This window comes from Trichosurus vulpecula, chromosome 3 (genome assembly GCF_011100635.1).
Source record: "Trichosurus vulpecula isolate mTriVul1 chromosome 3, mTriVul1.pri, whole genome shotgun sequence".
NCBI classification, from domain to species: Eukaryota; Metazoa; Chordata; class Mammalia; order Diprotodontia; family Phalangeridae; genus Trichosurus; species Trichosurus vulpecula.
In genome coordinates this window covers 125,527,129-125,554,929 of record NC_050575.1, presented here as the reverse complement: position 1 = coordinate 125,554,929, position 27,801 = coordinate 125,527,129, and the positions used below count along the sequence as shown (strand labels likewise).

Below are 27,801 nucleotides of genomic sequence, written 5' to 3'. Positions count from 1 at the left end.
AAACACCGCCCCCTTCCCCCTAAACCCTAGGTAAAGAGCGTAGGTCCTGCCCCAGCCCCGATCTAAAATAACAGGCTCCGCCCCCAGCCCCGGAGTCTTCTAAATTCAGGCGAAGCCCCGCCCACACCCCGAGCCTCACTTTAGGGCGACAAGCTCCGCCCCTCACGCAAAGGTCAAAGCGAACTCTTGGGGTTGGGGGAAGGGGGAGGTCCAGGAGATAGGGCACGATAATGCTTTGGACCCTGAAGCCTACTCCTTTCCGGGCTTGGGCTACTGCACGCGCGTCCCTGCCTCTCTGGCTCCGCCGCGATGCCTCCTGCCCAAAAGCCAAGGTGGGCCGAGGTTCGGACTCACCGGCCGTGGCTTCCGCTGCCGGGGAAACGGGCTTCGCTGCTGGTCGCACGTCATCAACGCAGGCCTGTGACGTCACGAAGAGGCGCAAATTGCGCAGGCGCATCTCTGGTGGCTGTGGCGGAGTCAAAGAGGGGAAGAAGGGAGGTCGGGGTCCGGGCCTGGCGGTTGGAGTCAGGTGGTGGAATCCCGAGCCGCAGCCGCCTTAGCGGCGGGAGGAGCCGAGGAGATCAAGCCTGAGCCCAGAGGGTGAGTTGAGGCCCGCCGGGAACTGCCCCGCTCGTTGTCAATCACCTCCTCCCCCTACCCTTCCCATACCGACTGTTCCTACTTGCCCCCTTGCCAGCCGTGTCCCCCCACGCTCCTACCCCGGTCTTGGTTTATCCCTCCTCTCCTCTGCCCCTCCTGTACTCCCTTATGGTGTCTCCCACACACGATTCCCTTTCCCACTCCATCTTCACCTCTACCCCTTTCAGTTCCCCGAGCAATTACTATATATACACTTTTCCTCTGGCCATCCCCCTCCCACCTCTGTGCCACCCCCTCCTTTATTACTGCTGTGTTCTCCCACCCTTCAGATGTTGTTCCCAACCTCCCTAATATGGTACACTGCTCGGAATGATCTTGTCCCCTCTTACATCATCCTTTTTTTTCTTTTTTAAATCCTGACCATCTTTAAGAATCCGTCTACAACTGAAACACCACAGTTCCTCGAAGATTTCTATAAATCAATTCAAGTCCACAGTCGTGTTTGATTGCCTACTGTGTGGCCGGCATTGTGCAAGGCCTTTCGATAAAAAGAAAAAAAAAGTTTACATATTGCTGAGAACCACAGGCCCTCTTGCCTGAAATGTGCAATACGTCAGGCTCCTTTTTAGTTCCCAGAAGTGGCATGTGTGTTCTCAGACCTACCAAGAAGTTTCCAGTGATCTTGAAGGATGTATAGCCTTGGGTAACATATGGGACATCTCAAGGACTGCGGCAAGGAGCAAGTCCATTCCCCCATCTCTCCTCAGGTGCAAGGGTGTACTGTGTCTCACACACCCCACTCAAATTCCAGTGACCCCCTTTTGAGTTTTAGGATCAAATATAAACACCTTGTTTAGCATTTAAAGTTCTTCACAACCTGACCTCTTCCTGCCTTCATATACTTTACTCTCCTCCACACACATTGCAGTCCAGACATACTGGCCGCCTTGCTATTCCTGGAACACAATGTTCCATCTCCCATCCCTACTTTGGTACTGGCTGTCCCCAATTCCTGGAACGTTCTTTCATCTCTCCTCTGATTCCCAAATCCCTGACTTCCTTCAGAATTCAAAGGTTTCAAAGGGTTCAACTCAAAGCCCACTTTCTTCAGGAGGCCTTTCCTGGTCCCTCTTTCCCCCCTCCCCAAGTTGCTTTAAAGTTATCTTCCCTGTACTCTATATGTATCTTGTATGTAGCTATTTACATGTTGTGTTTTCGTCATTAGAATGTAAGCTACATAAGGTCAGGGACTGTGTGCTTAAGACAGTGCCTGACAAGTAGTAAACACTTAATAAATGCTTGTTGATTTATTTTTCCTTCAGATGCCCAAGTCTCACCTAGAAACAGCTTCTGCAAACCCCCATACCAAATTCTTTGTGTTTATTTTGAGTGACACTTGTTGAACTGAAATTAACTGCCTAACTAACTTCATACTCCAAATACCAAACTTAAGTTCTGTTGTTCAGTCATGTTTGACTCTTTGTCAAACAAATAGGTTTTCTTGGCAAAGCTACTGGAGTAGTCTGCCATTTCTTTCTCCAGTGGATTAAGGCAAACAAAATGACTTGCCTAGGTTCACACAGCTAATAGGTGTTTGAGGCCAGATTTGAACTCAGGTCTTCCTGACTTTAGGCCCAGTGCTCAATTCATTGAGCCACCAGGCTGCCTCCGTAAGTTCTATTGACATTCCACCTATTCACTCCCAATACTTCATATGAAGAGTTTCTTTGTTAGGGCTACCAAGGGAGCTGTCCCTGGGGCTTTAGTGCTGAGGCCTTGTGGTTAGAGTGGCTCAATCAGTCGATCATAACGCCTAAGAGTTGAGAGGGAACTTCAAGAAGTTATCTGGTCTTACCACTTTGTTTTTAAAGCAGTATGTTATAGTGAAAAGAGGACTAATATGGAGTCAGAGGACCTGGATTCAAATCCCGTTTCTAAAACTATGTGACCTTGAGCTAATCACTCTAGACTTATGTTGCCTCTTCTTTTAAAGAAGGCAGTTGGAGGGGCAGCTAGGTGGCGCAGTGAGTAAAGCACCAGCCCTGGAGTCAGGAGGACCTGAGTTCAAATGTGAGCTCATACACTTGATACACTTCCTAGCTGTGTGACCTTGGGCAAGTCACTTAACCCCAATTGCCCTGCCTTCCCCACTCCAAAAAAGAAAGAAAGACAGACAGAAAGAAAGAAGGAAGGAATCCCTACCAAAAAAAAAAGGCAGTTGGACTGAGTGATTACTAAGATCCCTTCAAAGTTTAGATTAGTGATCCTGTGATCTTTAAAATCTCTTTGAGGACTAAATCCTTTGCTCCTAGGACAGTAATCTTCGAGGGACTTACCGAAGGATCGGGAAGGAAGAGTCTATATTTTGATTTCTCCTATCTCTCTCCTTCACCTCTACCCACCCTTCCCCAAAAAAGATTCACATAATCTTAGTTGCCTAACTGAATATCCTCCCCTTGTTTCATCTTAAATACCACAGGGATTGATGGAGGCAGAAACCAAAACTCTTCCCCTGGAGAATGCATCTATCCTTTCAGAGGGTTCCCTACAAGAGGGGCATCGGCTATGGATTGGCAACCTGGACCCCAAGATCACAGAGTGAGTCTAAATGGCTTTCTCCCAATAACTATAAATGGTGATGTTAATGTAAGGCAGGGTTATTCATTCAGTAAATGAGTTTTGAGCCTACTGTGTGCAGAACACACCAGTAGGCACTGGGAGATCATAAAGATAAATAAGTCAGTTTCTGCCGTGGAAGAGTTTGCACCTAATGGAGGAATGAAACATGGATATAAATTAATAGATCTTACATATCTGGGCCTCAGCTTCCTTATTTATAAAATGAGGGAGTTGGATTAGGTCACCTGTAAGATTTCTTGCAGCTCTAAATCAGTGATTCTGTGAAAACAACCCATATTTGAATATGATAGGTGCATAAGAAGAGTATAAAGTGCTAGACCTGAGAAAAGAAAAATCCTTTATAGCTGGTAAAGTTGGAAAAGTTTCCTAGAAGATAAATAGAATATAAAATTGGAATTGGAATAGGGGAGGAGAACTGGAGAAGGAAGAAATGGGCAATCCAGGTATAGAGTAAAGGTGTAGAGGCAGAAATATTGATAAATTTTTTGAAGAAAAATAAACATTTTGGTTTTCTGAGTGTATGTCTCCTCTTCCTACCCCTAACCTCCAGCTGCTTTGAAGATGTAATATACATTTGGCATGTTTATTAATCCTGTCTCTTTGTGTAAATTTGGAGTTTTCAGTGGCAAGCCAGCAGAATAGGAATCCTTAAAACTATAGGTTCATTATGATTTAAAGTGGAAATAAACCTTAGAGGTCATTTAGTCCAAACTTTTCATTTTACAGATGAGGAAACTGAGGCCTAAAGAGATGAAGTGGCTTGTCCCAGGTCACAACTAGTAAGTAGCAGAGTCAAAATTCACAACCAGGTTTTCTGATACCAAATAAAATGTTTTTTCCACACCATACAATGCATCCCACCTGGCACACTGTGGCAAATTGTTACTTCTTTGAAGAGTCTTTACTTCCAAATGTCCTTCAAGCCAGTAAACTTCAAAAATTAACACATCTTTCTCCCTTGTATCTTATTCTTCCCACTCTTGATGCCCTCATTATGTTAGAGAATTTGGATATGTTACAGATCTTTTGTATGGTTTGAGTTGGGAGATATGACTTCAAATGGTGTGCTTGTGATCTTTATGTTACTGAACTTTTTAAAAAATTTTATGTTATTCTTGCTAAAGATTTTCTCCCTAGTTTTACTACTCAGGAAAAGGAATATTCATTACTCAGTAGTTAAGGTGAACTATTCTTCCAGAAATATTCCCCACATAATGAAATCATTTCCAAAAGGAGCACAAGAGTACCTGTTATCAAGTAGAAAAGGACCTCATTACACTAACTGTAACAACAATGTGACTAGCAATTGCTGTTGAGGTGTAAGACCCAACAAGACTAGTAACAAGAGCTGCCCACCGGTTCATTGATCTGCCTTACTAAGGAAAGTAACTTCAAGGGGTTAACAATCTCACTTTAATCACACATACAAATATTACTCATTTAGTTCAGGGGAAAAAGCCAGCACCCTGAACTTCAGAGCAAATACAAACAAATTACAAACAGACCAAACCACAATTCATAGTTACCAAAGAACCAATGGGTCTGGGTTAGCAAAGCCAAGGGCTGGGGTGTGGGGGGTGGGGGGTAGTTACAACTGCTTGCCCGGAGTCTCAACACTCCTTCCATGAGTGAGCCCCAAAGGAAAAAAACGCCAACCTCTTAGTTTATATACCCTGCTCAGGGTCAAAGGTCATCACAACATGCGACTCAAACCCTGTGACCTAAATGTGTCACAAACATGCGACTCAAACTGATGTGACCTAAAAGCTGAAATCACAAACATGTGACTCAAACCCATGTAAACTAGGCTTTCCCTTGAGGTAAGGAGGTCATCAAAGACTCCTGATTTAATCAAAGAAGCAAAGGCAGGACTCATCAAGGGCACTTGATTAAATAAGTGCTCCAAAAGAGAAAACAGCAAAAGAAAGTCCCACCTTAATTACTCACACTAACTCAGCTGTGTATGAAATAGGGATAAAATTATATTCCATTAGAATATAGAACATTAAAAAGTTAGAGTTGGGAAAGAGCCTTAGAGCATAGAGTCGTAGAGGATCTGAGAAACCATTGGGTCCAATTCCTTTATTTTACACTTGGGGAAACTGAGACCCAGAGATAAGGAATGTACACACAAGGTGTTGTAGAGGACCTGAGAAACATAGGATCCAAAGCCCTTGTTTTACAGATGGAGAAACTGAGACCCAGGAATAAGGAATGATTTGCTCGTGGACACACAGGGTGTTGTAGCTAAACTAGAACTGGAACCCGGTTCTCCTTACGCCCAAACCAGTGAATGTTTGCAGTATACCATATGATGGAATACATGATAGGGAAACAAGAAGAAGAGAGGGACTTTTTTTTCCCACAAGGGAACCTTCAGTTGTCATGATAAATAATAGTCTGAGAGGGGCAAAAAACAAAAAGGAGTTCAGACCATACTCTCTTACCTAGAAACAACTCTCATTGGAAAAGGATCTGACAGAAGAGTAGGAGGAGGGGAAGGGTGAAAGAGAAGAGGGCCATACTTCAGTTAGGATTTGGGCCAGGACCAGAAGGTACTAATAGCTGGGAAGTGATTGTATGGGTCAGGATCCATTTTCATTTCTGTAGCACTTATCAGCCACGGAATTTTAGAGCTTCTATTCCAACCCCCTGGTGAAAAAGAATCCGCACTACAACATATGCAACAAGTGGTTATCAAGACTTTCCTTGAAATCCTCCAGTTAGGGGAAAACTCCCACCTCCAGAACCAGTCTATTCAATTTTTGGTTAACTCTGGATTGCTCTAACTTCTGAAGTTTGTCCTTATGTAAACCTAAATTTACACACCTCTTTTTCAATTTCCACCCAGTGGGCCTAGTTGTGCCCTCAGGTCAAAAGATCAAAGATACAGATCAGAGCTAATCTATCTGTCACATAACAGCCTTTCGGATATCAATTGACAAACATTGCACAGATACCAATTTGTAACAAAGCACATACCAAACTCTGGTTGGAGTAGGCCTTAGAAGCTGAAGGAATCAGAAAAGGCCTCCTGCAGGAGGAAACCCAGGATTCTAAGAACCGGAGGTCAGGAGGGAGAGCATTCAAGGCATGGATGACAAGAGGGGGTGGAGCAGATGGGAAATGGAGTGTCACGTGTGAGGAATGGCAAGAAAGCCAGTTTGGCTACACTTTAAAGTTTGTGAAGCGAGATAATGTCATGAGGCTGAAAAGAGAATGCAGCCAAATTATGAAGAGCTTTGCAGAACGTTTATATTTTATCCTTGATGTAAAAGGGAACCAATGGAGAAAGAAGGTGACGTAGTCAGTCCTGCACTTCAGGAAATTACTTTGGCAACTGTGTAAAGGAGAGATTAGAATAGGGAAAGATTTGAGGCAAGGAGACCAATTAGGAAGCTACTGCACTACAGGAGAGGGGTGATGAGGGCCTGGACTAAGGTGGTGGCAGTGTGAGTGGAGAGAAAGGGATGACTACAAGAGAGGTCGTGGAGATAGAAAAAAGATTTGGAAACTAGTTGGATAGCTGAGATGAAAGAAAGTGAAGAGTCAGGGATGGCATGGAGCTTGTGAATCCCAGGTGATTGGAAGGATGGTGCCATTGACAGGAATAGGGAAGTTCAAAGGAGGACTGGGGACATTCTGTTCATAGACATACAAGAAGGAACTAGTTGATAGGAAAAGATTAAAGAAGAGTGGCTATGGCAGTGGGACCAATCAGAAAAAAAATGAGAGGAGATAGGATCAAAAGTAAGTATAAAAAGGGTTCATATTGGCAGGGAGAATGGCCACTTCTTCCTCAGAGACTGGAATAAAAGAGGGGAGACCGACCGTGAGGGTTGATGTCAGATCAGCAAGTATTTATTGAACACCTATTGTATGCCTTGTGCTGTGCTAATCCTGAAGATAACATGAAAGGCAAAATCAGCCCTTGCCCTCAGGGAGCTCACAGTCTGATTTCCAGTGGTTGTGAGGTGGGGAGAAAAGAAAGATCATGTCAGATGGCCTCAATTTTTTGATGAAGTCCTCAGTTGAGAGGATGGGGTAGGATTTGTTGTGGAAGGCTTGAGGAGAGAAGAGAATGTTTAGAAGAGTTGCTGTGGTGAGTGCAGTGAGATCAACTGGAGAGGAATAAAAGGATTGCCTTGCTGCAGTGAGAACTCAGATAACATAAATTTTAGGTTGACACCTGCTCTATTTTAAAGAGGGCTTCGTAAGACAAATGAAGAAACTGTGTTTCCTAGTAATGATGAGGAGGGATGGGGAATACAAATATATAATGACATGAGAATGCAGCTAGGACTTACTAAGCACCTGTATGCCATACGTTGGCATTGACAAAGTGAGACAATCTGCCCTCAGGAAGATTACATTCTACTGGGGAAGTACAACATGATCTTGATTGGGCAATGAGCATTGACAACAGAGGGAATTGGGAAAAGACTTTTGAAGGAGGTAGCACTTGACCTGAGTTTTGATGGAATGAAATATTGATTCAGTTCAATTCAAAGAAGATTCAGACCCCAATGTTTTTCCAGTACACCGTGCTTTCCTACTGATTTTACTTCTTGTAACTTGCCCCAGTTCAAAATTGATCAGTCCTGGGGCAGCTTGATGGTGCAGTGAGTAGAGCACTGGCCCTGGAGTCAGGAGGACCTGAGTTCAAATCCAGCCTCAGGCACTTGACACATGTACTAGCTGTATGACCTTGGGCAAGTCACTTAACCTCAATTGCCCTGCCCAAAACAAAAAATTGATCAGTCTTAGCTATCACCAAACCACTATAAAAGCCATGGTAGTTTGGGTGTCAGTTGCTCTTACGGCTTGGATGCAGATATGTAATATGGTACCATGGGAAGCATACCAGACATGAGGTCTGATAACCTGGATTCCAATCTTAGCTCTGCATTTTACTGTGACCTCTCACCTTAGGCAAGGTCTTGACTCATTTTGGGCCTCAGTTTCCTCATCTGTAAAATGAGGAGGTTGGACTAGGTGATGACTAAGGTTCCTTACAGCTCTAAATCTTTTATCTGGTTATTCCATCTCTGTTGCTATTTCTCCTTGGGCTTTATTGACCTGTTAATTAGTTCAGGTAAAGTAATACCCAACCAAGATTTTGTTAGGTGGTACTCTTTTGATTAAGAGAAGAACTCTTTTCAACATACCCAGTGCTTCTCATTCCCTACTCTGCCTATTTGAATGAAAATCTGAAGGGTAGAAACAGTATCTAGTATAGCTCTATGCAGTGGGGTAGTTGTCCTGAAGGTCTCCTGATGTCCAGCAGGAAGGGTCCAGTGGGCATTTGCCATTTCACATGTGTCAAAAGTTGAGTCATTGAGTGTTCCTATCCATTAATGCAGCTAGCATCAGTGATGCAGATTTGCCACTTTCCCACCTTTGCACCCTAGTTCCCTTCCTTCCAGCTGACAGTATTAATTACGTAGTCACCTGTACAACTTAGGGCCTGATTGGCCTAGTTAATGCATTCATTCCCAGATTTTTCCTGCTGTTACTTTCTTTGAGCCTCATACTGATTTGCCCTGCTTGGTTTTCCCTTGTCACCCACAAATCACTGGCTAATTCCTGCTGCATTCTCCTTACACATCCCCTTCTTATCTTGATTCCCTATTCATATTCTTGCTCTTTCCCACACATCTTCCTCCTCTCTTACATGAATCATGACAGTTGCCCCTTCTCACTGAATCTTGGCTCCCTGCCTGTCATTATTCTAGCATATCTTATAAACTGTGGTGTGTAAAATGGCTCTGATAGTCCCCTAAGCTCCACCCTCAAAGCCCTGTTGAAATCCTACCCATACTTTTAAAGCCCAGGTCTATGAACTTGGGAGTATGATTGTTTTGCTCAACCCCAGGGAGCAGAACTAGGAGCAGTGTGTGGAGATTATGGTGGAAGTGGATTTGGGCTCAGTGAAGGGACAAACCATACTAATAGTCAGATCTGCTCGAAATTGGTGTGTGCTTCCACACGAAGAATTGAGGGTTCTTTTCCTGGAAGCTTTAAAGTAATGGTTGAATGTTATAGAATGGTGGTGTCAAACCCAAATAGAAACAGATCCCTGCAGCCTGCATATTGACTTAAAAAACCACGAAGTAACATTATATATGCTGTATTGTATTTTTAAAATTGTGTTAAACATTTCCTAATCACATTTTAATCTGGTTTTGGCCATACCAGGGAATTTTGAGGGCCCCTAGTTTGACACCTGTGTCGTAGATGACTTTGATGCTTCAGTTTTGAATGAGACTGAATGACCCCAGAGGTCGCTTCTAAACTAAAATTCTTTGAAAATGCTACCTCCTCTATGAAGCCTTCTTTGATGTCCAATATAGAAAATTGCCTTCTACCCCCAACCATCCACCCCAGGGACCTCCCGTAACATTTTTAAAAATTTTATCTTACCTTTGTTGATGTCTTTTGTTCATTTCTGAACATAATGGTATAATAAAGTATTGGTCCCAGAGCCAGAAAGACCTGAATTCAAATCCTACCTCTACCGCTTAGTACTTGTATGACCTTGGGTCTCTGAGTCTTAATTTCTTCATCTATAAAATGATAGTGTTGGCCTCTGTCTCTAATGTCCCTTCTAGCTCTAAATCTGTGTTCCTATGATCTCTTCCCTATCCCCTGGCCCTGGAGTCAGGAAGACCTAAGTTCAAATTCAGCCTCAGACACTTGACACATACTAGCTGTGTGACCTTGGGCAAGTCACTTAACTGCATTTGCCCTGCCAAAAAAACAAAAAAAAAAAACAAAAAAAAAACAAAACAACTGGGTTTGACAATATATGTAGTATTCCATACCCCTAGTCTTCCAAATCTACAATAAAGTAGGAAGAAAGATGTAGTTTCACAACTTTATCTTCCCCTAAACTTTGTCATCCATTGCCCTGTGTGTCTGTATCTGTATTTATGTGTCTGTATGTGCATAAGGTGTCCCAAAAGTTTTAGTGCAGTTGAATGAAATTTTATTTTAAAGCTTCAGGAAATGGAGACTGATGTATATGAGGAAACTGAAGCCCAGGGAAGTTTAAATAAATTTTCCCAAAGTCATCTAGTAATCAGTTTTAGGACCAGGATTTAAACCCAGGTATTCTGACTTTTAATCCCCATACTCTTCTCCTATATCACACATTATCCCTATTTTATGTGAGGAAAATGTGGTTCAGTGAGGTTGTGCTTGCTCAGGTTAGCAGCTAGAATTTGTGGATTTGAACCCAGAAATCCCCACTCTGTGCCCTGGCAACCTTCCACTGCACCAAGATCTTGGCTGTTTATGGGCCCACACACTGAGGCAGCGTGTAAGGGAAATACAATAAATAGGATACAATCCCTTTCTAATAGGAAGGAGGATGAGACATCTATGTGAATAGATATAAGACAAATTCATCTTGTGAGAAATCAAGGAAGACTTCATAGAGGTGTCATTTGAGTTCAGCCTTGAAGAGAACAGTAAAATGTTAACAAGCATTGATTGTGGGTTCAAGGGGAGAGTGTTGAGGGGAACAGAGGCATACACAGAGGCCCAAAAGTATTTATAGGCTGTGTTCTGGAGTCAGCAAGGAATCTAAGTTGGTTGGACCAGAGAGCCTGTGACAGTTTGTGTGGGCTAAGACAGCAGCCAGGTTGTTAAAATATCACAGAAACTTCTACATCTAGCCCCACGATTGTACAATGAGAAAGTGCCTATAGGAGTGCAAATGATTGTGACCACGGGGTAAGAGAGTCGTTCTCTAAGGGGGTGATGCAGACCTATCTTCTGCTATAATTCTATAGTTAAATGCTGTGATGACCACAGTTCATTAAATGGAGCCAGTTTCTGATGACTAATGAGCTCTCCTTCTCCCCTTCCCCCCTCCCCACTTCATCAGCAGATAGAAGTGCTTGCAGATGTGAGAATAAGCCTCTTCAGGCTTTGTCCACTATCAGGGTTTGCAGTCCCCATCTCCAGGAAGCCAAATGGTAAACAGTTAATTCCTTTTGTTCCAGTGTTCTAATAATTTCGAGAAATAATCAGACAAGAAAAGGATCCTGGAGCAGTTGAAAGACATAGACCTCACAGATGTTCCTGAACTCTTAAGGTCTTACTCCTTGGGCAAAATGTGTTTGTTACAGCTTTTCAAAGAATAATCTGTCGGCATGTTTCTTTCTGATTAGAATAAAATTCATTTCCTAGGAAATGCACGTCACCTTACCTTCCTGCTACTAAGCAGAACAGAGCTAAAGAAAAGATGACCCACCTATAGTAGCCCTTGGGTCAGTTACAAACATACAAAAAAAAAGTACTTTGACCTAACATAATACAACGACTGGCCGCACAAAATAGTTACTGACTAGGCAGTAGTTTGAATGGGTGTCATGTATAAAGGCTGCAGCTAAAAGCAAAGACACTCTGGAGGCTTTTATAGTTCCTCTGTGAAATCTACAAACTACACATACAATTCACCTTTCCAGAAAAATGAGCAAAACCACCACTTATACTTAGTGTGTTTTAACCCTTTCCTTCCTCGTAGGAACTTAGCTACCTACTCACTAGCAAGTAGTATCTGAGGGGCAACTGAGAAATGAAGACTTAACAGTTGTGTTGCCTTTCCCAAGCACCCTGAAAGGATGGATCAATTCAGCAGAAATTTTTCACATGCCTACTATGTGCAGCATCGCTGTAAGGCACTGACCAACAAAGGCAAAGTGGATATTAGTAGTTTGTGGTCTACTTGCAGGTTGAGGGAAACAAATAAGCAAAATAGAAAATCTAGTGTAATTGTGGAGAAGGCTCCAGAGAAAGTTCTCTATGAAAAAATGAGGAGAAAAAACTCATTTCTATCCTAGTGGATCACTGAAGGTTTCATAGAAGAGGAAACACCTGAGCTGAATGTTAAAGAAAGAAAAAAATCCCCAAAGTTTGAGGTGATGAGGGATGGTGTGCCAGGAATAGGCTATAGCCTGTGTGCATACATAGAGACAGAAATACAGAGCCTGATTAGACTAAGATTGTTGTCCATTGGCTGGATTGTAGAATAATGTGAAAAGAAATACTGTACTAGGGCTGAAAAGGTAACCTGGACCAGCAGTGTGCCTTGGGAGCCTGAAATCCAGTACTAGGCCTGTGTTATATCTCCTTGCCCCCTGGGAACTCAGGAAAATGTGCTGTTCATGTCCATCAGTATCAGATTATGCAAAGGACAAAATTCCATTTTGTATCTTCCACCCTCCCTAAAGGGACCCTTACTTAAGAACCCTTTTTGATGAGTTTTGCCTAGAAAAAAAACACAAACATAAATGAGGCTATGACAACATTACTAGCTCCCTATGGGCTAGAATTCCCAGTAATAACAGATTTAGCATGTGGTCTGATACCTTTTTAGTATCCCAGGGACAGCATTGTTTAGAGAGAGCCTTGACTCTCAGTTTGAATAGCATGGAGGGTGCCAGGAGGAAGACCAGCGGAAAAGGAAATGGGAGAGCTGTTGGTTTGTCTCACCCTCGACATCAGATGACAGGAAGTGGAAATTGAGCTTGGCCGAGGCAACCTGTTGAGGCCACATCTGTTTGAATAACTTAAAAAGCTCTATAGAAACCAAACAGTTTCTGGAGTAAGGAGTCCAGAGAGAGGGGGTGAGGGGCAGAAGAGGCAAGCAAGAGCTTGGGGGTGAACACCCTTGTCTGGAATAAATTTCTTCCTTGGCTCCCATAATCTCAGCTCTTCAACAGCCCATGTATCTGGCTAATTATTCAGAGATGATTCAAAGGGACTGGCACTGTTCCCTAGCTCCACACCAGGCCAGCCACTCAGTTTGGGGCTCACCATTGTCCTGGTGTTCATTCACATCAGGGAATAGCACTCAAGCCATTATGGAAACGCTACCAATGGTGGTTGGACTTGCAGAAGAGCCCTTATCTGATGGGAAAAGCTTTCTAGGGGTGTGTGTGTGTGTGTGTGTGTGTGTGTGTAGCTGTTTTGTTTTGTTCTTGGTGGTATTGTAGTTATTTACAAATATCACTCCACTGCCAAGAAATTAAAAATAAATAAATCGACACTATTTTTGAGTCCTTGTCCAAAAGGAAAACAAATGGAGCTTGCAGGCCAGACAGCTGTTGGTTGTGGGTGGGGGAGGGGGTTGTTTTTATGTTAGAACTACAATAATTTCAGTCAGGATTCCAAGTAGAGGCAAACAACTTTGTTTGCCAAACAAAATAGGACTTCATTGGGCAGGGTGGAATGTTAGAGAGTCAGAAGGGTGTGGTAGAGCTGAACTTAGCTTCAGAAGTTGTGGGTTCAAGTTTGGGCTCCAGAGCTTACTAGCATCAATAACTAAGCCACACCTCTCTGGGTCTCAGTTTGCTGGTTGGCAAAATGAGAATAGTACTTGGACTAGAATTACAGAATATCAGAGTTGAAGATTATATAGTCAATCATATAATAAAGGGAGATCATAGAATCATAACATTTATAGCTGAAAGGGACTAGAAATCATTTTGTCCGACCTCCTTATTTTCCAGATGAGGGAAAGTAAACCTGGAGAAGAAAAGTAATTTGCCCACAATCATGAACATAGTAAATAACACAGCCAGGAATTTAACCCATGTACTCTCTTCCTCAAAATCCAGTATTCTTTCTCCCACATTCTAGTGAGCCCTCCCCTGAACTATCTTGTATTCATTTTGTAGCTATTCTCTATTACTTCTATGGCTACAGGCTGTCCCCCCCCCATTAGAATGTCAGTTCCTTGAGGCCTGAGACTTCTCTCTTTGTTTCTCCAACCTCATACTCAAAAAAACCAATTATTTTCCCTAGGTCACACAGGCAGTAGGTGGAAGAGTCAGCACTTGAACCCAGGTCTTCTGACTCAAGTCTAGGCCTCTTTGTACTCCCATACCTTCCTTCAAAGATTTGTCATGAGGAAAATTCTACAGAAATATAAACTATGGGTTAAGGTTGTTAGAATCGAGCATTTGTGAAGTAAATGATCTTGTTCTCAGCCACCTTGACCTTTTCCATTTCATAGTAAGTAGCTAGCCAAAGTGTGGCATGTTCTTTGCATCTTATCCCTGTTATTCTTCTCTCAACAGGTATCATCTCCTCAAACTCCTTCAGAAATTTGGCAAAGTAAAGCAATTTGACTTTCTTTTCCACAAATCTGGTGCTTTGGAAGGACAGCCCCGAGGGTACTGTTTTGTCAACTTTGAAACCAAACAGGTACCTGTGCTGTCTCTCCATTGTGTTCATTGAAACTAATTCATTCACTTCCTGCAGGGACACATTTTAGGCCCAAGCACTAAGGCTCCTCTGACCTATTTTCCAAGTTGAATGCCAGAGGGTGTTAGTGTTTGGCATAAAACTGTCTTTTCCAGTGTTCAGGCAGTCTCAGGCATTCTTTCAGGGGCTAGCCAACAAAACTAGTTTTGCTTTGGGGCCTTGAGATATTAGAGCTCTGTGGGGGGCTACCCACAAACCTTATTTTATTATGACTGGTTCATCATTCATTCCTTATCCCCAAACCCTCTAGGAACATGCACCAATGTGAGTATGTGGAGAGCAAGAAACAATCTTAATTTTAGCTATGATCCTTTTATTCCTTGTGTTAAATCGTCATTCCTTTGCTAGCTTAGATCATGAACTTTACAAATGGAAACTGCACAGTACAAAGTTGCCACACAAGAGACTTTGCTAAGTGATTTTTTGAGTGAACTGAACTTTTAAATTACCTTTTAGCAGTTATTCCTAAAAAGGAGTATACTCTAGGTCTCTTCTTGACTTTTCCCAGATATTAGAATATGATGGGTACTTTCTTTGATTCGGAATCACTGAAAACGGCCACCATTTTGGCAAGGAAGCTGGAGAGAGCACTGTCTCAGTGTTCAGAGGACATTCTGCATGACTTATTGACAGTGTGGTGTAGTGGAAAGAGTTCTGACCTGAAAATCTGAGACCCAGGTAAGATCCCAAGATTGTGGGCAAGTCATCTTCCCCTTCCAGGAGTCAGTTTCCCCTTGTGTAAAATGAAGGGTAGACTAGGTGACCTCCAGGGTCGTTCCAACCATACATTCTGTGATTCATAGCTTTAGCCACGTGACCAGGACCGGGACCCTTCTTCTCTTTGCCCCTCAGTTTCCTCATCTATAAATAGAGATAATACCCACTTGGACTACTGTTTACTACTACTTAAGACTATAAAATGAGACAGTGGATATGAAACTACTTTCATATCAGTGATAAATGAAAGTATTATTGGTATATTTATTTTTAATACAATCTGCCTCTGCCACCTCCCAAAGATCCTGCACAGTAGTATAGTATAGAAGGGGGCAGAGCACAGTGACCATTCACATCATGAAGTAGAAATGAAAAACACTTTCCTTTGTCTCTCTGTCTAGCCATTTGTGCTCTGTGATGCGGCAGGAAAGAGTAGCATTGGCCAACTCCAGATGGTAGACAGTACTTCAGACACCCAGGAAGGCAGAACTGGGACATGAGCAAAAAAGTTCTTGTGATGCTCTGTCATAACCTCTCCTTTCTCAACAGTTTCCCTTCACTCGATGGCTTTTTCATCCCCAGTACATACATGAAATAGGCACTTGGCTGTTTGCCCTTCAAATCTTAACTTGGTCAACACAGATTGGGCAAGGATGTTCGGTAGAGCAGGAACCATACAGCCAGGTTTCCTGGGGGTGACCTAGGCCAGCTAATGTCCAGGTTCAGGAATTCCTTTCAACTTCTTTGCTCCTTGAAAAGGAAGGGTGTTTTCATTAGTTGAAAGCATTTGTTTCTGAAAACCAGGTGCAAAGATTGACTCACACAACCACCTTCTTGCTTAGTCTCCTTGACTGACTCCTGCTTTTTCCTGCCTAGAGTTTCCTTGACTCCCACAACATCTGAAAGCACTACTACACTGAGTGCAAAGTATGGGTCCAGCTCCATGATAGGAGTTCCCTGGCCCCCTAGGGAATATTGGACTGTAGTCTGTGAAGCGCCTCATGATAAAAATACATGGCGGTACCACTTTTTGTTTTTGCTTTTTGATGCAGCCTTGAAGCCTAGGTTTTCAGTGCTGAAAGGGACCTTACAATATGGAATGTTACTGCTGAAAAGAACTTTAGAAACTAATCTAATTCCTTCATTTTACAGATGGGGAAACTCAGGCCTAGGTGGCTCGAGTGGGGGCTGTGTGACTTGCCTATGATCCCAAAGGAAGTTAGCAGCTTCCCTGAGTCCCACATCAGTGTTCTCTCCACTATATCACTTTGCCATCAGTCATTTGCTTGTTAAAAGCAGTTCTGCTAGTCATCTTCAGCTCCCCAAATTGAAGTTACCCTATGATAATAGATCTAACCAAACCTACATTTACTTTGTTTATTAACGTGTCTTTTTCCTGTATAGGAAGCAGAGCAAGCGATCCAGTGTCTCAATGGCAAGCTGGCTCTATCTAAGAAGTTGGTGGTACGGTGGGCACATGCGCAAGTTAAGGTGAATCTCATTCAATAGAAACATAAAAATATAAGCATCTCAGATGTAAGAGACTGAAAATAACGGTCAGGCACTTAGACAAAAGGGGCAGCTTTTACCGTTCAAAACTAGCCTGTTATTTTTGCAGATAAAGAAAGGGCCCGAACCATTCATTCCTCTTTAGGAATGACTCTTGGGGCAGCTAGGTGGCGCAGTGAGTAGAGCACCAGCCCTGGAGTCAGGAGAACCTGAGTTCAAATCTAACCTCAGACACTTGACATTTACTAGCTGTGTGATCTTGGGCAAGTCACTTAACCCCAATTGCCCTGCCTTCCCCCCTCCAAAAAAAAAAAAGGAATGACTCTTGACCTCCACCATTAACCTCTTCATTCAACTTTTGTCCTTGACGTGAGAATGTGAGCTCCTGGAGGGCAAGGACCATCTTTCTTTCTGCTTGTATTGTATTCCCAGTGCTTATCACTGTACCTGGCACACAGCAAGCACCTAAAATGCTTGTTGACTGCTAGATTTGGAGATACTGGTTCAGATTCTGCTGCACACTCATGGTCCAGTTACTTCACATCTCACAGCTCTGGTTCCCTCATCTGTTAAAAAGGAATAATGATATGTACCATGCCTACTCCACTTTGGGATCCTTATTAGAGTTTTCTTACATTTTAGCCACCAAGCAGTTATTTGTCCTAAGAATTTGGAAAGCAAATTGTTGCTAAGGGGATTTGAAGCACCCATGTGTGCTTATTTTAATGCCTTTTAGAATTGTTGTAAGTAGTGCCATGGGGCTTTGGGATTTCTGTTTTGTCCCTAAATAACAAGGTGTGACAATTCATCCAGGAATTGAGGCCTAGAGATTGTAACCTAGAAAGGCTTAAACCCAAAGATTGAGTTGTTGAACTTTCAGGCCACAGCTTCCTTTGGAGTTAGCTAAAATAGAAGTGGTGAAATGCTAATTCCTTTGGGTGAGAGAGGGTACAAGAAGGGATCCCTAAGGCTATGCAGTAGTATCTTTAAAGATTTGATTGTTGATGGCTATTATCTAACATTGTTAGCCTAAATCATTATATAGGTCTGTGTATCTATAATTCAATGGTATTTGTTTGTTCTGAAAACCTCCTGCTAGACCCAAATTTCCTTGAGCGTCAAATGGTAGAAAGAGTTTAGGTTTGAAATCAAAACACCCTAACTTCAAGTCTGAACTGTGACTGTTATTGTGTTACAATTAATTTAACCTTTCAGGCTCAGTTTACTTGGCTGTTAAATGCAGGTGGTCTAATAATCTGTGTTGCCAGCCTCACAGGTTGTAATGAAGAAAGAGCTTTGTAAAACACAAAGCATGACAGAAGTTTAAGCTGTCATGACTTTTCTCTGTTTCTCCCCCAGCACCTAGTACAGTGTTTTGCGTAGAGTAGCTATATAACAGATGTTTATTGAATAAATGGATTATTAGTTGATTCATCAAAAGCTATCATCTTCCTCACTCTCAAAGCTCAGCTGTAAACACAACTACCCATATTGACCAGGTAACCAGATTAACCAAGTATAAATTTGAGAGTTTTCTATTAAAAAATGAGTTTGAACAATTAGAAAGATTTTCAGCTTTCATAAAGCCCAACATGTAGCTTCTTAGGTGCAGAAACTTAATGACTCCACAATTTCATCATGGTATGTTCTCTTTGAAAAAACATTTATTTTGTTACATACCTGAACCCATCTTTAAATGGATGAGAATCATATGCAGGTCTTGTGCTTGTCTTCTTGTAAATCCTCATATGGGATCACCCCAACAAGCTTAATTAGACCTTCCTCTTGTCCTTTTGATTGTTCCTGGGTAGCAGTGCAGCATTCAGGTTGTGTATCTGCTACCCCTCCCTCTCACTACATGACTGACTCACCTCCTCTTCTGGTCATGTATGGCATTACTAATGTCTTCTTCTATCTGGAAGGAATAGAAAAAGCAGAGAAAAATCACTGGGTGCCCTTTTCCTCAAAGGAAAACTAGAGCACATTTGTTGAACTAGTGGTTATGTCCATGTTCTGCATCCTACTGAAAAATGCTAACAAGGTAAATTGTCATTTCTCTGTTTCACTTGAGACTTTCCTTCATAGCATCGTCTTTTTCTGCATTGACTCCCTACATTAAAAACCTCCAAGGACTTATGGTTTACCCTTTCACATTTTAGAATCACAAACTTTGAGCTGAGGAGAACCTTACGAGCCATTTAGTCCAATTCCCTTATCGTATTGATGAGAAAACTGAGGCCCAGAAAGGTTAAGTGAATTACCCATGGTCACATAAACCACATGCGTGTCGAAGGCCAGATTTAAACCAGGTATTCCTGACTCCTGAGTCCAGCATACTGTCTACTGTACCATGCTATGTTTACCATTCATGGAAAAACTTTACTTGTTCTCACATAGGAATTCAATTCAATAAAGCATTACTAAACACCTACCTATAAGAGACTCACTCTGTTAAGTACTGGTCAGACAAAGAGAATATGGAATTGAAGACTCCATGACCTCTTAGGAGATCTCCAGCACTAATGTGCTGTATTCTGAGATTCTTTCCAAGAACTCATATTGTGTTCCAATATTCCTTGCCGTAAGATCCCTATCAGCTCTAACAATGTATCTTCCAGCATCAATGTTCTCAGGTCTTTTTTTGTTGTAACATTCTAAGGTCCCTTCTAGCTCAAAATATTTTCAAGCACAAGTCCCTTTCAACTCTTGATGGTCTGGTTTCTCTTTTACCATAGAACTTTTTCTAGATCAGTAACTACAGTCTTGTTTCCTGTTCCTCTCCACACACCTCAAACCAGTGCAGACTTGCAGGAGTCAGCAAACATGGGTAAAATTCCAAGCATAACATTTCTGGCCATGATTTTGAGGTGAGTTGTAAATAGACAAAGTGAATGTGGAGAGAATCCAGGTGTAGCATTATTAAAGTTGAAACAGTAAAATTGGAATTTAAGTATAGAACGTAAGAGATGCCCATGTTGGTTTGTTGGTGAATTTGAATTTGTGAATTTGAAACTAAAACTTCCTGACAAAAGAAGATAACCCATATCAAAATCAGCTTTTCATCTTGTTTCTAAACTTAAAGGTTTGGAGCTAGAACACTATATTGTTTTGTACTTAATCAAAATGTGAAAGGATTTTAAATTTGACTATCATATGAACTGGGAACTTCTTAGTTTTAGGCTTCAAATTAAAGGCAGCAAGGTGGGCATAATAAATGGACTGTTTGACTTGGAGTCAGGAAGACCTGAATTCAAATCCTACCTGAGACACTAGCTGCATGCCCCTGGTCAAGTGACTTACCCTGTCAGCCTCAGCTTCCTCACCTGTAAAGTAGGTTAATAACAGCACGTACCTCAAAGAGTTGTTGTGAGGCGTAAATGAAACAATATGTGCAATTGCTTTGCAAACCCTAAAGCACTATATAAATGCTGGTTAGTATTAGTATTATAGGCTAGTCATTGCCAAAATGAAGTAAGTCCTTTTCTTCCTTACTTTCAGAGATACGATCATAACAAGAATGACAAAATCCTTCCAATCAGTCTTGAGCCGTCATCAAGCACTGAACCTACTCAGTCCAACTTAAGGTAAGACCATGTATTTCAGAATCTTGCAAAGTGTCATTCTCATGTTGTAATCTGTCTTTGATATTCCTGGGCTTTGTTCATGACAAGGTAAACTTTCCACTTCATCAAAAAGAAGACTCTGTCTCCTCCTGTCTATGTTGGTAACTGTTCAACAAATATAAAGACGTCCAGGTTGGTCTCTTTGTGTCTGCTCTTTCCCCTCTCAGTCCATCTTCCACATAGAAACAAAATTAATAGTCCCAAGACAAAGGACTGGGTGTGTCACTTCACTGCTCAAGAAGCTTCAATAGCTTCCTGTTGCCTTACATTCTGACTCTAGGCTCTGTCCCTAAAATCTGTCATCAAACCACTCCTCATTAATTTTTCTGGCCATTACCCTTGCCCTGCTTTCATTTCCCTTTTTCTTCAGCCTTGACCCTATAGTTAGCTAATTTGATGCTATGCTGCCCTCTGTTCTGAAATTCCTCTGCCCCTTGTCCTATCGATTCCCATCCTTTGTCAAACTTTATTCCTGGCTTTCTACTACCTTCCATTGCTTCCACTCCCACACACATGCTATTAATTGGAAACTGGAGAAGTCACACAACTATGCTAACTAGGTACCTTATAAATATATTTTATCCAGCTTTAACTGGACCCTAACTGAAGCAAGTTAATCCATTTATTCCTTTCTAATTGCTTCCCTGTCTTACTCCCTGCAAAAGCTTTTCCAAGCCTTTTCCCTCCTCAGACTTCTCATGCCTTCTCTTCTCCCTGTCTTTCTCTCAGGTAAGGACCTTTCCTCTTATTTTACTGAGAAAATTGAGGCCATTCAACAAGAGCCTTTCATCCACTTTTCTGAATCTCAAAACCCCTTGACATCATCCTCTAATCTTACCTCCTTGCCCCAGGCTCTGAAAAAGAAGAGGCCCTTCTCTTTGCCAAGGTCAGACTCTTCTTTAAAAGATTGCAACTTCGATCACACCCCCCTCTAAATATGTAACTTCTATCTACTGGTTCCTTTCCTACTATTTTCAAACATGCCCAAATCACCCTCATCCTTAAAAAAAACCTTCGCTAGGCTTGACTGTCCCCTCAAATTTTCATATCCTATACTTCATCCAGCTTTCTCAGCCAAACTCTTAGAAAAAGGTGTCTACACTTCTTGCATTTACTCTTGAATCTTTTACACCCTGATTTCAGACTGAAACTTGTCTTTCCAGTGTTCCTTCCTAGTCCTCATCCTTCTTAATCTATTTGAAATTTTGGAGTACCCTATCCTCCTGGATACTCTCTTTTCTCTGGGTTTTCATGACACCATGCTCCTGGTTTTCCTCATACCCATTTAACCACTCTTCCAACTCCTTTGTTGGTTCATCATCCATATCACACTCCCAACCATGAGTGCCCCTCTAGGCTCTGCCTCCCACTCTTCTCTCTCCACTTTCTCTCTGCTGGTGACCTCATTAGCTGCCATGGCTATAAGTATCATATTTATGTTGCCAACTCCCTGATCTGTATATCTAACCCCAGTATTTCCCCTGAATTTCAATCTCACTTCATTAGTTGGCTGTCAGACATTTCATACTGATTGTCCTGGAGACATCTCAAAGTCAACGTATCCAAAATCCCCTCCACACCACCCTTCTTTCAGCCTTCCCTTTTTCTGTCAGAAGCACAGCACTCTTATTCCAGTAATCCAGGTTGATAACCTTGTTATGTTTGACTCCTTCATTCTGGATTACTTGCTGTTGTCCTCACCCCATTTCTTTGTCTTTTCGCATCCCTTCCCCCATGCTCATCTGCATGCCATCTCCCAAAGGCTTTTCCTCATTCCTGTAGTCGTTAGTGCCCTCCCCTCTATTCCCAAGATAAATTACTCTGTATTATTCTGCCTGTGTTTATTCTGGGTGATTCTATATGTGTTCAAATATTTACTTACTTGACATCGTGTTATGTCATATTGTCCCTCCCCAGTAGAATGTAAGCTCCTTGAGGGCAAGGACTATCTTGCTTTATACTTGTATTTCCAACACCTGACCCCATGCCTGGCACATTATAGGTGCTTAATAAATCCTTATCAGTTTATTTTAAATTTTCCCACAGTATATGAGTGCCCCAAGTAGAATACCATTCATTTTGTGTTTTAATTCAGTTCAGAAATATTATTAAATATATCATGTGTAGTTGTAGGTAGGCATTAGGGATACAAAGTTTAAAAAAATAGTTTCTTGTGTTTTGTCAAATTTTTTAAAAATAATTTGTCTCTAGTTTCTTGAGAAGCAGCTGAATTGATACTGAAGAGAACCCTGAACTTGGAATCAGAAAACCTGAATTTAAGTATTGCTCTGCTACTTACTAGCTTCCCCAAAAGCACTTTATAAACTATAAAAATGCTATATAAATGTGAGATGTTTTAATGTCATAGAATTAATTTACAATTTGATGGAATGGATTATCTGTCCAAGTTGCTCATTTTACATATAAGGAAACTGAGTTCCTAAGATCATACATAGTTACATAGTTAATAAGGAGCAGAACTTGAATACAAACCCCTATCCTGAGATTCTGAATTCAGTGGTCTTCCCATCATCCCAAGCTATCATTCTCATAAATGTCTCCCCTGTTTTTCAATCTCCAGGTCATATTTACTTTGCCTTTTAGATTTCTTTAGAAGGAGGGAACAAGGTGAAAGGGAAAGATCAATGCCAGTAGTCAAGAGTCCTGGATCTCCCACGTAAGAGTTTCCAGGGAAGCATTTTGTCAGTGTAAAGAGCAATGTCTATGTGAGCTGTTATCCACACATTGCACACATTTGTCCAGTAATATGTAGTTACCTTACAATTTTTTTTCCTACATAGAAAACATCAACTTTTATCTCATTAAAATCCATGTGTATTTATGGAGAATCATTTGCCTGCAATTTGTATCCAAGTGGCAGAAGTTCTGGAGAAATGACATTCCCTAATTGCCCGTGGATTTTGGTAGACCTGTTCATAGAATATCAAAGATTTTTTTTTTCCAAATCATACGTTTGTTTCCCCTCTATGTAGGCTCATACGAGCTCGAGACCCAGTTTCTATCTTAAGCTATATCTCTTTGGAAGTTTGACGAAGGCAATGATTGGATTGTCTTTCTGGGCTCTCCCAAGACTCTTGGTACCTGTAGGGCATTAAGTTCAATATTAAGTACCTACTAAAGGAAAAGTACTAGGTAATAACTCACATTTAGAAAGCACTTTAAGGTTTACAGAGCACTTTCTTTACAACTCTTTGGTAAGTAGCATAGTTAATTATACTCATATTACGGATAAAAATCTGAAGCTTAGAAAGTCTGTGATTTGCCCAGGATCACACAAAGAGCATACAGTCTAATAGGATGATAATGACGTGCACAAGTAAGTGTGATCAGTGTAAGGGGAGAGGTACAACAAAGTGCTCCAAACAAATTTGAGGAAGAAGAGATGGTTTTAACCTGAAGAATCCACGAAAGCTTCTTGGAGGAAGTGGTACCTGAGCTGGACCTTGAAGGAAAAGAGAGTTTTTTAATAAGTGGAAATGAAGGAGTATTTAAGGATGGAAGAGACAGTGACCTACTGCTTAGTGGCAGATATCCCAAAGAGATTCATTATGAGGTTTGGTGTTTTCACTTGTCAAATCCAGGGAAGCAGAGCCCAGACTTTCATGAAAGGAGATGCACAGACTGCAAGAAGTCAGCACCACAGGAGGAGGAGGAGAGGTGGCCAGGCACATGGAAAGATGAGAAAATGAGTTAGGAACTCTCCAGAGGGGCTCCAGTGCCTTGACTTGCTTGTTGACTCAGCAAGAGACCATTACAGGACAATTAAAGTAATTCATCCAACAAATATTTATTAGGTCCTATGTGCAGAACACTGCTAAATGCTAGGGAAGATAACAAAGTTTAGATAATGAAGTTTATCATCTAGTAGGGAGATAAAATATTATGCAAATAACAGCAAAATATATTAAATACACACATCTATTTACACTTCTAAGTATAAATATTTGTTTTATACAGTATTACATAGGTTCATTAGATGTGAAAATCTCATTTAACATCTGAATAGAAAGAGAAGGTTGCTATCTAATAGGAAATCACAGGCTTCCTGGAGAACATGGCATTTGAATTAGGTTTAGTTAATAATGTTAGTAAAGCTTGAGGCCAGAGAAAGCAGGGAATGTTCATCCAGCTTGCTTGAAGGGATAAGAAGGCAGAGAGGAGGGAGAAAGCTAGAAATGTGGGATGGCACCAGATTGTGAAAGGCTTTAATGCCAATGGTTTGAATTTTACTAGGGAGCCTCTTAAAGATTTTTAACCAGAGGATTGACAACCATATTTCTTCATAGGGAAAATTATTTTGACAGTGGTGCAAAGGATGATGGTATTCCACTTCACTGTGCTGTGTCAGAACAACACTGTGTTTGCTCATCAATTCATGATACCATTGTTTTGCTGACCACATTGTCAACATTTCCTGACTCCCAGGTCAAGCAGCATGGTGTATCACTATTGTCCCCATTCAGAGTGCAGTATTATACACTCTGATAACATCCTGTTCTACATATGCCCATATGAAGTCTTCCTATCTGAAGACTCCATTGCTTATAAGAACCACCATATTTCCATAGTACAACATTAAGAGGTAGGTTTATAGAGGAGAACCGAGATCTAGAACAGACAAATGAGTTGATCTTGGTTACGAAACTAGTAAATGTCCAAACCAGAACTCCATCCCAGGTCTGTGGATCTCAGACTCAGTTCTGTCCTCTATACATGTGCTTTTCTCTCCAGTGAGGGGCTCGAAGCAGTAAAATTTGAGCCCCTTTTCCAGACAGCAGAAGCAACAGAGTAAAGTGAAACAAAGCCTGGACTTGTGGTCCTGACACATGAGTCGAGGCTCCAGCTCTGACACTTAGTATCTTCCTGGGGCTAGGAACTGAGGGTATGATCTCATTCATATGAGGAGCAAGTTCCTGTGCTTAGATCACTGAGGGGTTAAGTCACTTGTTGAGGGTCCAGTAGCTAATATGTGTAAGAAGTAGAACTCAAACCCAGGTTTTCTTGGCTCTGAAACGAGTGCCTTATTCACTACACTACACTATCCCTCTCTCTGTGTGCCTGACCCTGGGCAAATCATTTTACCTCTATTTTTGACATCTGCAAAATGGGAATACTACTACCTGTGATGAAAGCACTTTATACGCTTTGGGTATTATAGAAAGCATACTCTTATCATTATCATTCCATCACTTAATCGTGAACTCTTTTCTCTTCTTTTTCCAGTGTCAGTGCAAAGATAAAAGCAATTGAAGCCAAGCTGAAAATGATGGCCGAAAACCCTGATGCCGAGTACTCAGCAGCTCCTGTCTATTCCTACTTTAAACCACCAGATAAAAAAAGGACTAGTCCTTACTCCCGAACTGCTTGGAAGTCTCGAAGATGATGGTTGGGAAAAGCTGTAGCAGCAAAGAAAACTGCTTTATACACCTGAAATCCTCTGCCTTTGTACTTTGTAGATTTAAATGGTACTATCCAAGAGCACAATCACAACGTTAGAGTTTTGTAACATGGCATTTTAAACTTTTCTTATGGCTATTCCTTGCCCAAAGTATGTATAGAATTGAACACCATCCAGAATAAATTGGATTGCATCCAGAACTCTGATTTTAACACAGGGATACTCTAGTTGACTGAACTGTTTGCATTTTGTGAGTCCAAAAATGTTATTCAATATACCAGACAAAGAGAAACTGGCTGTTTTAACAGAGAAAACAAAATTTGTCAAAGTGCTCATTTTCTAAAGAAGTAGGAATGGGATGGGGTGGAAAAGTGTGTATTTTGCCTTGCCTAAATGCCTTCAACACCTAAGGGCAGCAGCAGGGGTGGATAGTAGAAGGTGGCCAGAGACTACTTTTGTCATTCTGTTTTTTAAATTGTATTCAAAGGTGTCCCCAAAGTTTTACAGTGTGGAAATGCCGCAGATAAGGAATGGAAAGGAAAAGTTCTTTGCCAAAGAGAGCAGGTCCTTAATCTGTTTAAGCATTCCTTTTCTCATGTTTTAAATTCCAAATAGGAAGACATAGTGGATGTCTGAAAACTATTTTAAAGGAGATAAGTCTATGGAGCCCATTGATGTTTTTTCACCAAGACAACAATTCAGTCTTGAAAACCTTTTGTCAAGCTATGGATGCATCTTTTTAAAAATAGTGTTTAGCACAATGAACTAATAAACCTGTAAGAGTATTAATGAAAAACTTTTAGAAATTAGACGTCTTCCAGGGGAGTTTTATAGCATGAGAATGCCTTCCTCAGAACTACATTTTGGCCACCTTTGTGAGTGGTAAAATAAAATAGCTCTTTTAGCAAACATGAAGGCCAAGATAGTCCTTGTCAGACACCCTCTTTCCTAATCTGTCACTTTTAATTCAATAGCAAAGATTGAGCTGTGTTGTGGGGGAAGGGAGTTGGGATAGGGAAAGTGGAAGGAGTAGGAGTTGGGAGTGTGTATAATTGGTATTTCAGTCATTGGCCTAGTAATTTAGGGATTTTCTTTGATAAGAAGTACTATATGACTTGAAATTTATTGTATTGGTCTGAATAAGCTGTACTTTTCCCTCTAAACCCGGAGTACAGCCTATGATCCAGGTCAGGGTTTTCTTTGTTTAGAAGAAATCTCTTTTTAGGAGGGCAGCTTCTATTCTGGCAGATATGCTTAATTTTCATACATAGAACCCACCTGCTTGTTTTCTATTTTATTTGGCTTTGAAAAGCCTCATGATAAAAGAAAGTAGAGTAACCATGAAGCCAATGGGGATGGTGTTTCTACTAGCATAATTTTAGTTATTTAGGGTAAATTTTGGCCAAGTGTTTCATTGGGTAGCTTGTTCATTCCTCCAAGTCATTGATTTATTCTGGGTGACACCTAACTTTATGGTCAAGAGGTTCCCCCTATTTCTTTATAATAAAGCATGCTCTTTCTCTAAAGCAACACAAGCCTTCCTATATTTGTTGAATATCAGAAATGAAGCTTCTTAGCAATTTCACTGTATCATGGTATAGTTTCAGGAAATATTGGATTTAGAGAAACCTTGTGTAGTCAGGGGTGGGGGTGGGGGATTGTTTATTTGTTTGCTTCCTGGTTAAGTGTCTCTTGAGCTATCTTTTGGGTAGCACATATTGGCAATTAAATAAAGACATCTCTTTGGTGCAAGTGATATCCCTTCCTATTCAGAAAGATAGGAGGGCTTGCCTAGCCATTGTCTTATGGATGGTATCCCCAGCAGGCTTGGGATGAAGTAGGACTTATTTAGTGCAAACCAGTCTTCTATTTTTAATAGGAATTTTGAGAATATTTGACTTTGAATTCTATAGAGCTGTTTCCTTTAGAAACCAGAGCTATTTATTTGTATTGAAGGCAATGTTATGATTTATAGCAACTCTTATTTCTCTATGTGAATAAATGCAAGAAAATGTT

General features: G+C 41.3%; 2 protein-coding genes across 2 annotated transcripts in view; one reads left to right on the top strand and one right to left on the bottom strand.

Moving 5' to 3' along the window:
* MRRF (mitochondrial ribosome recycling factor) overlaps positions 1 to 726 on the bottom strand; it is a 54,298-nt gene extending 53,572 nt beyond the window's left edge. Inside the window, exon 1 of the mRNA XM_036750548.1 lies at positions 355 to 726. The gene's annotated coding sequence lies outside the window, so the exon portion shown is untranslated. The remainder of the gene's footprint in view (positions 1 to 354) is intronic.
* Positions 434 to 27,801, top strand: RBM18 (RNA binding motif protein 18). Its single transcript, XM_036750549.1, has 6 exons — positions 434 to 600; positions 3,080 to 3,198; positions 14,331 to 14,457; positions 16,639 to 16,725; positions 20,242 to 20,327; positions 25,611 to 27,801. The coding sequence occupies exons 2-6, from the start codon at positions 3,086 to 3,088 to the stop codon at positions 25,768 to 25,770; spliced, it is 573 nt and encodes a 190-aa protein (XP_036606444.1). The 5' UTR covers positions 434 to 600; positions 3,080 to 3,085; the 3' UTR covers positions 25,771 to 27,801.

Bases quoted from the DNA above. Each gene is read 5' to 3' on its own strand.
- RBM18 (XM_036750549.1), top strand. From the start codon at position 3,086: ATGGAGGCAGAAACCAAAACTCTTCCCCTGGAGAATGCATCTATCCTT. The intron at 16,726-20,241 runs GTGAATCTCATT...CCTTACTTTCAG, and splicing joins GGGCACATGCGCAAGTTAAG to AGATACGATCATAACAAGAA. The intron at 20,328-25,610 runs GTAAGACCATGT...TTCTTTTTCCAG, and splicing joins CCTACTCAGTCCAACTTAAG to TGTCAGTGCAAAGATAAAAG.